Source organism: Chamaea fasciata, unplaced genomic scaffold (assembly GCF_029207755.1).
Source record: "Chamaea fasciata isolate MVZ Bird 193981 ecotype frontalis unplaced genomic scaffold, bChaFas1.0.hap1 SCAF_3, whole genome shotgun sequence".
Taxonomy (NCBI): domain Eukaryota; kingdom Metazoa; phylum Chordata; class Aves; order Passeriformes; family Sylviidae; genus Chamaea; species Chamaea fasciata.
Genome location: NW_027094088.1, coordinates 63,187,241 through 63,202,512, shown reverse-complemented (window position 1 = coordinate 63,202,512; position 15,272 = coordinate 63,187,241). Strand labels below are relative to the sequence as shown.

The 15,272-nt window shown below is 38.9% G+C and overlaps 1 protein-coding gene across 9 annotated transcripts in view; it reads left to right on the top strand.

Annotated features, from left to right (window-relative positions):
* The window catches only part of PKIB (cAMP-dependent protein kinase inhibitor beta), a 54,077-nt gene extending 40,700 nt beyond the window's left edge, over positions 1-13,377 (top strand). For 7 of the 9 annotated variants that reach the window (XM_066180491.1, XM_066180490.1, XM_066180492.1 and 4 more), the window contains 2 exons: positions 8,144-8,318; positions 12,043-13,377. In XM_066180491.1, coding sequence (XP_066036588.1) covers positions 8,171-8,318; positions 12,043-12,128 — 234 coding nt within the window. In that variant the 5' untranslated portion in view covers positions 8,144-8,170 and the 3' untranslated portion in view covers positions 12,129-13,377. Of the gene's footprint in view, positions 1-8,138; positions 8,319-12,042 lie in introns of all 9 variants that reach the window. The other 2 variants (XM_066180495.1, XM_066180498.1) reach the window with 1 other exon arrangement.
* Positions 13,378-15,272: the final 1,895 nt, after the last annotated feature.

The following is a 15,272-nucleotide window of genomic DNA, read 5'->3' as shown; positions in this document are numbered from 1 at the left end:
GCAAGGTGCCTGCAGCTATTCACACTGCTTGCTGCTAGACTGTTACCACCTAACTGCTGAATAGAAAGAAGCACAAGCTTCTGTCCCTCACCAGTTTCATAATGGAAAGGTAACCCTTTCACCAAACCCACTTCTACCTCCAAGGGACAATCTGGAGGTCTTAATATGAAACAAACAGGGACTTTTCTCCCTGGAAGGCTACTGCCTGCAGGGCAAAGAAAATGCACTTCTGTGCACAAGCTCTTATTGGAGTTGCTTGTTCTTTTGAGGGCTCCAAACAATATCAGTCTGTAAAGGTTGTCACAAATACTACCTATTTGGTGGCCAAGGTGTTGTAGCACGTCATATTAACACAATAATTTATCCCTCTCAAAAAAAACCTGAGAAGAGAGATCTTTGGTATAGTTAACATTTTTTTTTTAAGTTAAGCAAACAAACCAACCTGTTTCCTAGCTAGTTTGCTGCTAAACATAGGGCCTCCATTGTGCCCATCTCTCTGCTCATTCTACATCAGATGGTCTCCTGCAGTGTTCCCCAGAACTGAAAAAGCCTCTTCCTCCCATCATGCTTGCCTTCCAAAGAAACTCCTCAGTACTGATTTTGTTCCTTTTCCTCAGGAAGTTTCCAGAGCTCTCCTTTCTTCCCGTGTCCCTTTAGCTTCCTGTGTAATTTCTTTGTCTCACACAGACCCTCAGGTAATCTCTCTTGACATAGAAGAGCTGTAACTGTGCTTCTAATCTGTGCACAGTTACAGGTCCTGGTGGTTTTTACTTCTCTGTCAGCCTTGTGCTCCTAGCTTTCAACCCTTTGTGTGCACGTGTTGCTACTAGGAAATTCCTCTTGCTCCTCAACTCCTCTTCTGTAAGCGCTTCTACAAGGAATTCCCGTCCTGGGAACATACTGTACGTACAGGTACACTCAGATTCACTCTAAGCCAGATGGAAACATTCCTCATTCATGTCAGTAAGATCTCAAGGAGATTTTGGCCTTCCCAAAGTGAGAGACTTTGGATACACCGCCATGTTGGTTATGTGCATGGGATTGTTCCATTCTCCTATTTCTGCTAAATTGTAAATTCATCTTCTCACAAAAGCATTTTACATTTCACTGAGCTGATTCCTTTACTGGAGTGCATTGTGTAAGTGGACTCCAGTATGTCTCAAGCTCTTTCCTTGTCTCAGTTTTCCCAGTGGTTTTGTCAGAATAGTTTTCTTCTACAGAGCTGGCGAGTAAAGAAACAAATCCCTCACTGCTTCTATAGAAGAATACAGATTGACATATGCTGGCTTATGTAGATGACTTGTCTGTGTTACAGGAAGTGTTTGTGGGATGCGGGGGCAGCAGATATCAAAGCAGAGGAAAAAACTTCTCTGGTGCTTCCCTAAGGAATTCCCAGTTGAACAGCTGAGGAGAAAGGAGATTGGAGAGGCTGGGGGATACTCATTACTTTGTGTGCCTTTTACAGTGCAAAAGTTCAGAAATAAAATTGAACTGCAATGTTGCAGTTTCAAGGACTCCGCAAGGCAAGATTAGCTGTAAAAATTGTTTCTAATTCTGAAATTACTCCTCTCATATATTCCTGAAAGTGGGCAAAATTCTCTTGAATTTCAGGCCAGATGCAGATTTCTAGGAAAGGATTTAGCAGATTGGAACTGTGTGGCTGAACTCCGAAAATGGCATGTGCATTTGCAACAGGAAATGAAAACTCTGTGGGGATGAATGGACAAAATACAAGAGCAAGAATTAGGCTGGTCAGTTGATTTGTTACCACTGAGCTTCATTTCTTAATCCATAGTAGGGGATGTGTTTGATTTCTTTCCAGCATGTCCGATGAGTTAGAATTGAACTGTATTTCCCATGAAGTCTACTAACATTTATGTCTGTCATTGCTCTTGGTCACTCACAGACATTTGGAAAGTGACATGCGTGGTTGCCTGGTATCGACTGCCTTCAGCTAATGTCACTTCATTTATTACTTGATGCAGTTGACTTCTGATTCAGTTGTCACTATCATGACCCCTTCTCCTCTCTCCCTTATTTTCTTTCACAAAGAGAAAATTCTGCCATTATTTAGAGCTGCTATTAGTTCTATAATGTGTTCTCCTGTGCATAAGAGCACTGTGCATACTCAGAGGTCAGATACAGCTCACTCACTCTGAAGCCTTCTACAGGTTTGTAGAGGGTGAACTGCACCATTGGTATCTGTGCATTCTCCAGAACCTTAAAGGCAGCAAGATCAGTCTTATGTTGCTTTTTTTTCCCCCTCTTGTCTTTCCCATGAGTATGATATTGGCTTTATGGAAGTGGTCGAAAGTTCAACTGAAAGTTTCCAAGTTCCATTCTGAGGCAAAAAATGTCCTACATCTTTGGCCAAGTTTTTCAGATCCTGTGCCCTAAAATGATGGACTTCTGAAGAAGAGGATCAAGGTCTTGGGTATTCAATCAGTGTTTCTGAGACCGGGAAATGGAGGAATGGTGCAATCACGATATCCCAGTCTGACCATTTTGGTATTAAGAAGATGATGTATGGAAGCTATTTTTGCACACTATTGATAAGGATGTTGATTCTCTCTCAATAGTGTATAGCAGGTCATATACCCAGAGCAGAAGTAAGACACAAGACCTTTGTGTAAAATCTCTGTACAGCTGTGTACACTGCAAAGAACCAAAAGGGAAAACCTGTAATACAATATACCAAACTTTCAAATATCATCCCAAAAATATAATGTGTAAGAGATAGGGCTGTAACAGATAGACTGAAACAGATGTAGAAGGACATGCTTCTGCACTGTAGATTTACTGAAAAGGGATATAATCTAGTTTCCCTGCATAGGAAAACAAAAATTCATTAATTTTTCTGAGAACATTTTTCTGAGAAAGGCCAACTCTGTTGGTACGGGAAACCCAATTCATCTTTCTAATGTGAAATAATAAAAAGTACTCTTTGTTTCTAGTTTAGTGATATATTAAAAAACCTGAAAGGTTACAAGTTTACTTCTTTTTCCTTAGTGGATCGCTTCTAACATTCATATAGTTAGCTATATTACTTCTGCATACTAGGAAATGTGTGATTTCTTTTCCTAATCCCCAAACAAAATCGAAACTCCTGTGTCTGGATATACGTACAGTAAAGATGTATTGGTAAAGAACTTTTGCTTATCTTTCTGTGTGCTTCCCAGCAGTAGGGTTGTCTGTGTGTAACAAATGTTCATGATGTGAAAAAACACATAAGAGAAATTCTTCTCACAAAATTCAGGCAAGTGCCCAGCTGACTGTTAGTTATTTTCATAATTTCTAGGATGTCTTTCTTAAAAGCATGGATGTTCCTAGGTTTTTTTTTTCTTTTCTGTGGTCCAGAAATGCCTCAGGATAAAGCATAAGGATTACGTGAGCATTTATAATGAGAATGTTCCTATTCTGAGACCTTTGGTAAAAGGACACAAAGACATGAGGATGCAGCTGCAGCAGAAGTGGATGTAAAAGTGTGGCAACTGCATAGCAAGAAGACATGGTTTTCATCTCAGTTGCACATTGGGAAGCACTTCATTCAACAAGTTTTCTGTTCTCCTTACTTAGAAAATTTTGAACCTACAGGCTTTTGGGGTAGAGGTGCATGGAGAACACTAATTTCAAGTAAATAAAGTAAATAAAGACAAACTAAACACCACTTGAAGGACTATCGTTTTTTTCTGAATATATTAAGATACTGAAATGCATCTTACAGTAACAGACCCTCAAGACACAGAATCAGTCAGTCTGGCTCTGAAAGTACTACTTGTCTTTTGAATTTTTCATCTGTTTTGTGAGAGGATTTAATGCTTTCCAGTTTGTTTCTACTAAAGGGCATTCAGAATGAACAGTGTTTGGGAAATGTAGCTTTCTCTGGTAGCACAGGCAGAGACTATTCATAAGTTTTTCACAGAAGTGCCTGAATAGCAAGGAGTGATGTGTTTGGTCTTTCAGGCTCCTGCACAGAGTGGAGTTACCACAATGCCAATGTTAGGAACCTTTTGATATTTATTGTCCTTCCAAGCAGAACAAATCTGGTGTTCTGTCAGTGTTAGTAGAAAGATCAGAAGCAAAAATAGCTTTCACAGATACTTAAGGTGGTGATTTATCTATTTTCTAACAAAAAAGAGTGAAGAAGAGACAATACTGACATTGAATGTGGACTGTGGCACCTGCTATAACTAAACACCTTGAAGCATTATTTCCTTTGATTCTTAACACAAATTGTTTCAGGAGAATTATTTGTTCTTTTCCTGTAATTTATTTAAATAAATTCTCACCAGATTCTGTGACTCATTTTCCCCCAAAGGGTTGGCTATGCTGCCAGCAAAAGAAGACTCAAAGATTAACAAACTAGCTGTCTTTTAGAAAAAATGCCACTGGTAGTTTATCTGCCATTGTTTTGTCTGAGTACACTTACCTGAATATCTGATAGATCATTAATCGAGTTTTGCTTTTGGCTGTAGTCAGTTTTCACAAGCAGAGCATTTCTTTCCCCCATACACACCTGAGTTGTCTTTTGTGCGCTCTGGGTGATCCTGCAGGCATTTCAGAGGCCTGTATGAGAGGATTAATCTAATACTCCCCAAACCTTTTTAACACTGTCTTGGCCCAGTAATGATCTGCAAAGTTAGTCCTGGTGATGGAGTGCTAGCTGGGATGCCAGTTATAGCCTTCAGTCTCTAAACTGCTAGGTGAGCCCTTCTAGGACATGCACCTGCCTTCCTACTATTGACCCTCTGCAGACAGCCTCCATCCCTGCCCAGCTCTTCCTTTCCACCCAGTTGCGTTATGCTTTTAGGTGGACTGGGCTTCTGCTATGGCAAAAAGAGAGCTGGGGAAGTACAGAACTTTGTGATTTGGAAATCTGGCACTGTTCTTTTGGAACTGTGCTCCATTACTCTGGTGAGCAGCAACACAGGAGAAAAATGACAATAGTAATTTGGAAACTCAGAAGCAACTGCATACAGGCACTGGCAACATGTGAGTATCTTTATCTTGGATAAGGCTAGAGCAAAATGGGTTCAATGAAGCAGAAGGAGATATTGGCAGCAGGAGGAGGAGGAGTGGATTTGAGAAAAATAGATGCTGTGCACATTGTAATTACTGTTTACTCTGTGAGGAGGCATGAATAATACTGTGCTTAACAGATGCAAGACATGCTAGAGAGGTAGATATTTTCCAATGAATGTGTTAAAAATTGTAAAGGTAGAAACAGATCAAGAGCAAAGAAACTCTGTATCCTTACTTGGATGTAGGCCTTAGAAAATACTGATAAAAGAGATCCTCAGAATTAAATTGATGAACTCCCTTAGAACATTAATGAACAAAATGGCATTTCTCTCAAGTACAGCAGCAAGCGACTTTGAATAATGTGTCTCATATGTTGGGAGTTGAGCTTAAGTTTTGGTTTATATGGACCTATGAATGGACTTACGTTTTATAATGTCAATTCTAAGCCTCTTGGGGCAGTCCTACACCTTTCAAATACACTGCTGTGCTAGTGCAGTATAGATAGAAAAACAAAGGTGAAAACCCGTAATGGTAAATGTGACGTATATAAAGGATTGTGTATTTTTAGATAGCCATATTTGAATTATAGCCATCAAAAGGATAGATAATGATCAGCTGATTTTTTTTTGTCTGACAGATGTTCTAGATTTGTCTAGATTTGCATACTTTTTTAATCAAGTGCATAAATCAAAATTCACTTACTTGAAGGCATATCAGACTGTGTCCTTCATCATCTTCCTGGGTTGCCTAGTATTATGCAGTGGAGGCAGATTACGTCAGAGGAGAAGGAGATGTGCTGGGGAGGAAAGGGAGGGCTTTGAAACAAGTGCAAAAGTGCAAACTGTACTGCAAACTGTATTGCAGAAGAGAGTAATTTCTTATGGCATGAGTTATAGACCAGATTTTCTCTATTTAAAAAGTAACCATTTAGGGGCCAAAACATCCATGCAAGAGAGAAAAGGGGGTGGGAGGAAGTCCACAAGACAGGCTTGAGAAAGTGTGTTGTGATGTTAATGTCATTCTGTAGATCTTACGTGAACAGCAGTCTACTCACTACAGTACTTTTGGCTCCACCGTAGTAGTGGCTGAAATGGGCATGAAATGCAAGCATGCTGGTATTTTGGCATTGAGAATAATTTTAACAAGTTTACTAAGCAAAAGACAACCCCAAGAATTTTCTGTTCTGAAGTGTAATTTGTAGTCTCTTTATTTGCTGTAGTAAGCATATGAAGAAAAAACGTTTAGGACACCTAGAGTTTAGTAAATATGAACCCCCCAAAAAGCCATGAGACTGTGTGTATAAACAAGGATTTGTTCTCCTTATTTTCATATTTCATGCCAAGTGCTGATCTCACCCTCTGATAGTATAATGCTAAATCTAACTGAGAATGTTGGTGCATGTTTGACCACTGGACTGGATCATCTTAAAGTTCTCTTCTAACCTTGATGACTCCTTGATTTTTATGTGTTTTCTGAATAATGTCATTCTTGAATGCCCATCTATAGTTTCTGCATTTTGCCACTGATGGAAAAGTTTCATTTGGATTTGACCTGTTTTCCTGCATAACAGGAACCTTCTGTTAAATCTCCAAATGAGACCTTTCACTTACTGCCCTTGGTTAAAGCAAACAGTTTATTTGCATGTTCAGGTCACCTTTCAGACTTGGCGGTCCTACTTGTGCCTTTGTTTCTTGCCAACAAGGATTCATTTCCTCTATTACAAGGTACTTAGAGAAACAAAGAAGATAAGAATATTTCGTCTTGAAAGGCACTTTGATGGAGAAAAGAAAATGTGGTAGAAAGGGCAGGTCAGCATCAGTAATCAAAGTTCTGCCTCTTCATTCCTGTACATCAGAGCAAGTCATGTTTGATATCTATTTGTATAATATTTTCTATCCATGAAATAAAAGCAATAATATTTCCCAAGCTTAGCAGAATTTTAAAAGGAGGACTGTGATGCTTTTCTTCTTATATGAACAACACTAACATGATTGACACTTTCCATATCCAGTTCTTAGTCTAAATACAGCCAGTTGTCAACCAGAAGCTGACAGCCTTCTGTCAGATTTGTCTCCAGTACCATCTGTATCCCTTCCCACACAAATGCACTGACCGTATTTACACAAAGAGACAACATTCCTGCTCCCACACTGCAAACAGAACTTCATTCATATAGAGCAAGTAACTACTGTTTTAAATTGAGTAATGGATACTTAATTACAAATTGCTCTGTTAATTATCACATTATTGTGTAAATGATTGTATTATAGCCTTTTGTGACTGCTAAGGACAGTTTTCACACCCTGTGTGTCACTTACAGCCAAGGATCCTTCTGCTCTAGGTGTTCGTACTTCATCTGTTGACTCGGGGTGTGATCATGCAAACATCTCTATCCCTGATCGAAAGCCCACTGTGGACCTCAGTTTTCCCACTCAGTTCAATGGGCTTTGAGACAGGGATCACAGGACCAGAATATGATTGTTTCCATCACTTCTAGTATTCAGTTAATTATTTGATAAAAGTCATATGCTCAAGTAAAGGTTAAACCAGGCTAACAAGTAGCAGAGGAAAACAAGTGGTTTGATATGGAAGGATAAAGAAATTCTACAAAGAGTTTCAGTTGGTGTTTTGAGAGGTCATTTTATATAGTTTGCTCCTTTGTGAAATAAGTTTGTTCTAACAAGATTCTAAATAAGAATCTAAACAAGATTCATAATAAGGAAAACATGCTTTACTTTGCACAGACTGTATGGCAACAGAATTTTAGTTCTTTTCCAAGTGACTGTATGGCAAAACCGCTTAAAAAGAGGGAATAGGTCGTAGAAGGACAGACAGATGGCTGGCAGAAAGGGCTGTTGCTGACCCTATTCGCAGGTTTCTTGTCGGTGCAGAGCTGTTCATTGTGCCAGTCTGATGTGCAAATGGCACCGTAAGGACATGCACAGACAGTCTCCTATCTTCTTCAGGGGCAGAAATAAAGCTCAAACACTTAGTATTGAAATGTATGGCTTTTAATATCAAAAGAACGATTGGGCAAAGCCTCTGGCTATTGTACTATGAGCAGGTAATTAGCATCCCTCAGGCTACAGTTGTTTTCTTCTTCTGTTTGTTCCAAGCGCAGATGTTGCTATGAGGAAAGGAGTCAGCAATGACTGATGTGGAGCCTGTGGTCACAGATTTTGCTGCATCAGGACGGGCAGGCCGCCGAAACGCCTTACCAGATATCCTGGGCTCTCCTGCTGGGGCTGGGACTTCAGACCTGCCACACAAACTGGCTGAGCTCTCTGTTTCAGAAGGTAATGGCTGTGCATTCAGAAAAGAACATTTTTATGCACTCGTCCTTTGCTTTTTTTTTTTTAAGATTTCCACCACCGTGCAGTTTTGATATCAATACTAATATTACTTTCATCATTTAGAATTGAATTCAAGCTTCCAAAACAGTTAGCTCGTGTGCCTCGTGATGACTCAAGTTCATATTAATCCATATCCATACCCATCCACAGATCCAGTGTTAGCAGCTTAGGGAAACAGTTCAGTGCTGGGAACTGAATTCCAGTTCCCTTGACAGAAAATACAGTTGTATTTCCAGGCAACTAGGATAACACATCACTCCAGCTATAAATTCCAGTGTACTACTGCGCTGAGATAACTTTGCATAAGACAGCAGAGCTGTGCTGTTAATACAATGACAGCTATCCTAACTCAGGCAAATACATTAAGAGTAGTGTTTATAGTATTTTATTCCTGTTTAGTAGGCTTTCAACTTTGCTATCTGAGACCAATGCCCTATTTTGCTATGTCCTTTAATTAGATGAGATGATCTGTTGATATAGCACAGGTCTAATCAACACCAGCTTTGTCAGTTCTTTTTACTTTCAGAGTGACTTCTAGGGAATTTTCAGATTCAGAAAAAATCTGATTTCTAATGCCTAGGAAACAAAAAATATAGACTGGCCCTGAGCGTGGTCTGTCCCTACTTTTTTTAAATTTGAATCAGAACTTTTTTCAGAATACTTTCTTCTCATGCCCATCACTGTTGCTGTCGCTGTGGTACCAGCACAACAGATAGTCCCACATCCAGGAACAGTGATGGTGTGAGTGCAGCAAAAGGGAAGGCAAGCCTGTGCTGAGGTGTGAATGGTCCATGAATCTGAACTGAAGTAGATCATTAAAGGGATTCCTGGTCTCAGGAGGGTTGCATATCCTCCTTTTACATTTCCCAAAGAATTTACAGGATGTTGGGTGTACAGCCTCCTAAAGCACCATAAAAAGGCCAGGGGGATGGATTTATTTGATCTCAAATTGTTGTTATTTTGGTGATTAAATTTATAGTCATGTCCTTGGGGTTCTGTAATCTAAAGCCTACACGGGCCCATCAAAGGATTGTTAATCCAGTAGAAAGAACATTTCCTGGAGGAGTGAAAAGGGGAATGATCATAACCTGACTTGAACCAGGAGAAGCGAGGAAAATAAGAATCTGAATGGGTCCTGGAAGAAGGTATTATTTTGTCTTAAGGAGACATTTTCCCCTATGAATATGAAAATTATGGCCCTACAAAACAAACAGTGCAAGTCTTTTTGTAAGAAAAGTTACAGCATGGCATAAAGTATCTTGTCCTCCAGATGACACAATAGTCCTCTTCTCCTGGTCTCCATCCAATTCATGAAGAAGAAGAAGAAATTAAACGCAGCTATGTTAGGTTTAGCAAAATGTACTGATGCTTTCTTAGAAACACAGGACCAGCACTGCCAGGATTTGAAGGACAGTTAAGAGCATGGAATTGTCCTTGGCTTTTGTCTTTGACATATAACTGTGCCAGAGCATGTTGGAAGGCAGCAGATTCTGTTGTCAGCAGTTTACAGTAGTGATAATAGGAAATGAATACAGGATGCAGTTAGATCCACTCTGAGAGCTTGGGTGCTTTCTGGAGATAGGAATTCCACAAGTATCAGATGGGAATTTCAGCCTCATTATGTTGTACGTTAAAGTTTTGATGAGACAATAAGCAAACAGAAAATTCATCAAAATGGAAAGACAGTTTTGAAGTTCAAATGCTGTGACAGGGAAACAGTTTGTCTGTGAAACATTTGTGCTCTAACAGGCATCTTTTTTGCCTATCTCTGACTTTAACAATAAGTTGTTAAAAAAGGAAAGTCATTTGCAGCCCAGAACAAAGAAATTAGATAAATGAGAGAAGTGGAGAAGATGGAACATGTGGCTATATAAATTATGCCCTATTTTGTTGCTACTCTGAAATTCAGATTCAGTGAAAAATATGGGAAATGGTGAGGAGGACTCTCTCCATCTTGTTTCAAATTTAGCTAATGCTCATTGGATCATACATTTCCTCTTTCTAAATGCTACTGTCATAGTGAAAAGTCAGGAACAGGATGTGCTAATACCTTCTGGTTTAGAAAAGAAGAGAGACCTTGCTCTATATTTTTTATGAATGCACAAGGACCATATCTGTATGATACAAATGTCCATGTACTCTGCAAGCCACATGAAGCTGATGTTATTGTGAGGTGAATAGGAGAGATTCTGGCACCAGCTAATTATCTTGGAGCTTAACTCTGAAATGCAGATCATCTGTACCATGTCTGATCATCCTCTGGTGGTGTGTAAGTTTTGGAGTGATGAGATTTTCCACAGGTGGTCTGGAACCATGTTGAATAGTTGACTGGTGTCACTGGTGATGCAAAGCTTGAAGAGAAGGCTGTAAGAAGTTTGAGAGCAAGAAGCTGTACTAGTCTTCCACATTTGGTAATCTACGTTAGGGTACCATTCTGCCGATAACACTCAGCAGCTTAACTAGCACCTATTGCACACCTAAGTGCCACCAAGTATGAGATTAGATTTTCTCTAGCAAACTGTTTTGCTCTACCCTGTCTGAAAGACTCAACTGATATTAGATGTCCAGCCTGCACAGAAGCAGTCAATAGAGGAGATTGTCCTGTGTCCCTTTCCACAACAGTGCTGTGCTACATAAGGTTGGAGGGTGGCAAATAACTTGGTTCTTTATTGCTGTAGAATTCCAAAGCCTCTGAATCTCTGAGGAGACTTAAAACATCAAGCAGTTTCTGGCAAGGGCTTTAGCTGATTGATTGTGTACAGCATTATATATTTGCTGTGATACATAGAGACCAAGATATATAACTCTTTTGGGTGCTTTTAATATTTTATAGCAAGTCAGAAAATGTACCCCTTAGATTATGACTGTGGAGGAGATGGAGGAGTACGAAGTGGAGGGTAGTACAGCCAGATGTGCTGAGCAGACCTCTCCTTGTCCCCAAAAGTTATGGACTGCCATAGATTTGGGTATGCTGTTCCCACTGGTACTACTATGTGGGGCTTGAAGATAATGTGAATATTATTATTGTGGTTTGCAAGGAAATCAAAGCAAGAGGAGTTTCTGCTTCTCAGTGAGTAAACTTGATCAAAAGAAACAGCATGCAACAATACATATAAAGACCAGAGTCACTAGGGAGCTTTTATTTCTATCAGTCATGTAAGCATTCAACTCGAGGCTGTGAGTGAACTTCCAACTCAGAGTAAAAAAAAATCCCACATCTTGTGAAGACAGGGTAAATTCATGTAGATATTTCTGGTCCAAGAATGTCAGACAGACAACTGGCATATTCATAAACTGTAATGTCATCTACCTGAAACTGCACAGTGCTCAAAGGAATGCAATATTCTAATTTGATTCTGGAAATGACCCAGAAAAAAAAATAGTAACAGTAATACAATGTTATTTCCTGTCTAGTTTTTACAGCCAAATGCATATTGATCAGCCTGTCCAAGAAGTGGGCAAATCAACACCAACCAGGCATCGGCTTTTAGAAGATGTCTCTCAAAGTTCTTTATCTCTTGAGTAATCTCTCTTTCTAAAGCACCCATGACTGTGGTAGTAAAGAACCAGTCCAAACAGAGATGATCAGTGAACTCAAATACTTGGTTGCATTAAAAAAAGCTGTGAGAATATGTGTGGTATAAATGTTTATTCTCTCTCTGTTTAGATGCAGGAGCAGAGGGTGGAGAAGTGTCATCATCCAAAGCCTTGCTGGAAAGTCAAGAGGCGGAAGGAAAACGCAATGATTCCTAACACCCAAGGACTTTTGGGTTCATGAATCCCGTCAACAGACTTCCCAGTTTCCCCGTGTCACCCCTTCTGAAGTGTGGTAGCAACTTTAGCAGCACAGACATGACTTTGCAACACACTTGTACCTAGATGATTATGTGGATGGCATACAGTTCTTTCTACTGTCATCTTTCAAAAGCAATGTTCTGCATATCCAAACAGGAAGAGAACTAAAGAATGTATCTCTAGTTTTCTGTTTTCTCGCTTGTTTTGGTTATAGTATTCATCCTAACTAATCTTCTTTGACAGTTCCGATTAATATACCTACCAGGAACTAATCATTGTTTCAAAATAAAAATCTTGTTTCTTAATTTCCCAAAACAGCTTCCTTTTCTCTGACACAGAGGTGTGTTCACTCCCCGCAACATGATATTAAGTATATATTAGATTACAGAAATTATCTGTAATTTATCTCCTGAGATCTTTGTTCTCATTAAACATATGTACATGGGTGTGAGGAAAAAAAATTACATAAAGTAAAATTTTCTCCTACTCCTGTCGCCAGAAGGTTTTATAAAATACTTAAACATCAGTGTTTGTTTTCAGACTCTCCTTACCTCTATTTGATTATGGCAGATCATCTCAGTTCTCCCACTCTCTGCAGTCTTGCCTCTTCAGCCATTTGTTTTCATGCTCAATATTGTAGCTGTTCATGTGTATCTAAAGTAAAGTAGGTGTATTTGTATATGATGAAAATTGTTTAATCTCACTGTGGAAATTAAATATCTATCATCTTTTCTGTCTTCAGTTGATTTCTTAATGTTTCTCCTGTAGGACAATATTTAAAGCCCTATAATACATATTTATTTTATTTCATCTGGATTTTGCTTTGTTGTTTGCTGACAGTGAATATGTTTCAATCATTGTGATTTTTACAAAGATTTTAGGCAAAATTTTTTTCTCTACTGAAAGGATTTGTTTTGGAAATCATGCTCCTGAAAATACTTGGCATTCATTCCCCTATTGTAGGAAGCTTAAGATTCAGGTACAGACATGAACCTTCATGATTCCTTGGGCAGCAGCCATTTATGTACATCATGAAAACGGAGGACGCATCTCTGATGGGTACATCCCTCATGTGACTGATACTTCATCAATGAGATATTTGTGTACTCTAAACCTGACAGCTTGTAAGAGCTCAAGAGAGCTTATAAGGCACAACTTTCATTCCTACTGTGCATTTACCCATACTCTGGCTTTTGGGGACCATTCAATAAAGGATCCAGTTTAATTCAACTGAACTGACAATTAGTTCCCTCCTCTTAAAGCTGTTTTCATTCAATAAATGCAACACCCCAATTTTTTTTTTCAGACTTGGAAAGGTAAAATAACTTACTCCACTGGATCTAAACAGGTGGCTTGAAAGAACAAGCTGACACTGGAGGACCAGAGCTGAAAACCACAGTAGACAGGGACTAGGAGGTAACTGTATTTGTGGTATACATTCTCGTTCTGGATTATAGTCCCACTCTCCTACACCAGCCTCCTTTAAAGCACCACAGTACATAAAATTGGTAAATTAGAAGAAGCTGTGGTGATTCTATCAAAATCAAGTGTGTGAGTATTACTGAAACACAAGTCCTTATATGTTTGTTCTTTTGGGTTATGGCCTATATCGAATTCTGCACTTTTTTCACAGTTGCAGCACTGGATATATTTAGTTTCTTCTCTGATACAAAACAGACATTGAAATTTGGGTTACAGAAATAGATCCTTTAGGTACTTTGTTAGTCTGCGCTAGTTTGAATTTTTTTGCTATTGAAACACCAATTCTGAAACTGCTGAATTTAGCAAATTATTCATGTGCTAAATTCTAAGTAAAAACCCCCCAATCTATAACTACATACATAAACGGCATTAAGTGCTCACAAATGTATAGTTTACAGCTAGTCAAGAATGCTTAACACCCTGGGGAATTTATTGTAAGCACTCAGGTGTTTACTTTTTACTTGAGCTGTATGAACCTGTCGTTGAAAATATTTTGTGTAGATAAAAGAATTTTAACAGCAAATTTGAAAAAAAGGCAGTAGTAAAAACTAAGATTTAAAATGCAATTTAATTGAAAGTGGGAAGAACATTTTTAAAAGATCTGTAATATGTTATATGTGTATTATCTAATTGCAAATTAACCAAGTTACAAACACGGAAATACTTTTTTGCCACGTGCATGTACGGTTTGTGTCTAAACAAGTATTAGTCCAGACTGCATGAGAGATCTCATTTTTAGTTAGTTGTAGCAGTAGGAATATTTAGTTATGCCTGGATTTTATCAAGTTTCTCCAGTTGTGAGCCAAATGCGTAATTCTGGCCAGTATAAACTGACTCACAAACTGACTGATGTGGGAGACATTGTACCATATAAACTTTGGTCTTTGGAGCAGAGTTTATTAGTATTACTGCATGATTCTTGACTCAGGCAGAAGGGAACTCACCTCTTTAGGCCTGTCTTGGGGGCTTTATGCCATGCTATCCAGTACTCTGGGGCTTGGGCAGAGTTACTGACTTAAGCACAGCTGAAGTTGGGGAATCTTTGGTTCATTTTCTTGTTAGTGGGCTGAAGACAGATAATAGTCCTACTAAACTTTGTCTGGGTCTGTAAAGAGCAAATGAAGTGCTTCTGAATATGTTTGTCACTGAGCCAGTTTATCCCGTTTCAACCATTATCCAGGCCCTTAATTCAACTACTGGGTGATTGATAACCGTGCATTCTCTTGGTTCACACAGCTACTACTTTATGGCCCTGAATCAGCAGGATATTTAAAAACATGCTTAACTTCAAAATGCAGAGGGGTTTCACAGGAGTCAATAGAACTACTTAGGTGCCTAAAATTAGGTACATACTTAATTACCTTGATAAATGACAGCAGAAAACGTCTATTAAAGCTAATCTGGTATTATAATGCATTAATCCCAATTTCCATTCCAGCAAGTTTGGTACAGGTAATAGCATCTTTTTCATCATCTTACAGTGCTTTCCTGGGCTTTCATAAAGCAAAGAATTTCATGTTAGTACCAAGCAAAAAAGGTAACTTTGCTGTCTGCACATTTTAGAACATACCAAAGCAATTATCCATTCTTACCCACTCAGCATGCTGAAAAAAAAAAAGC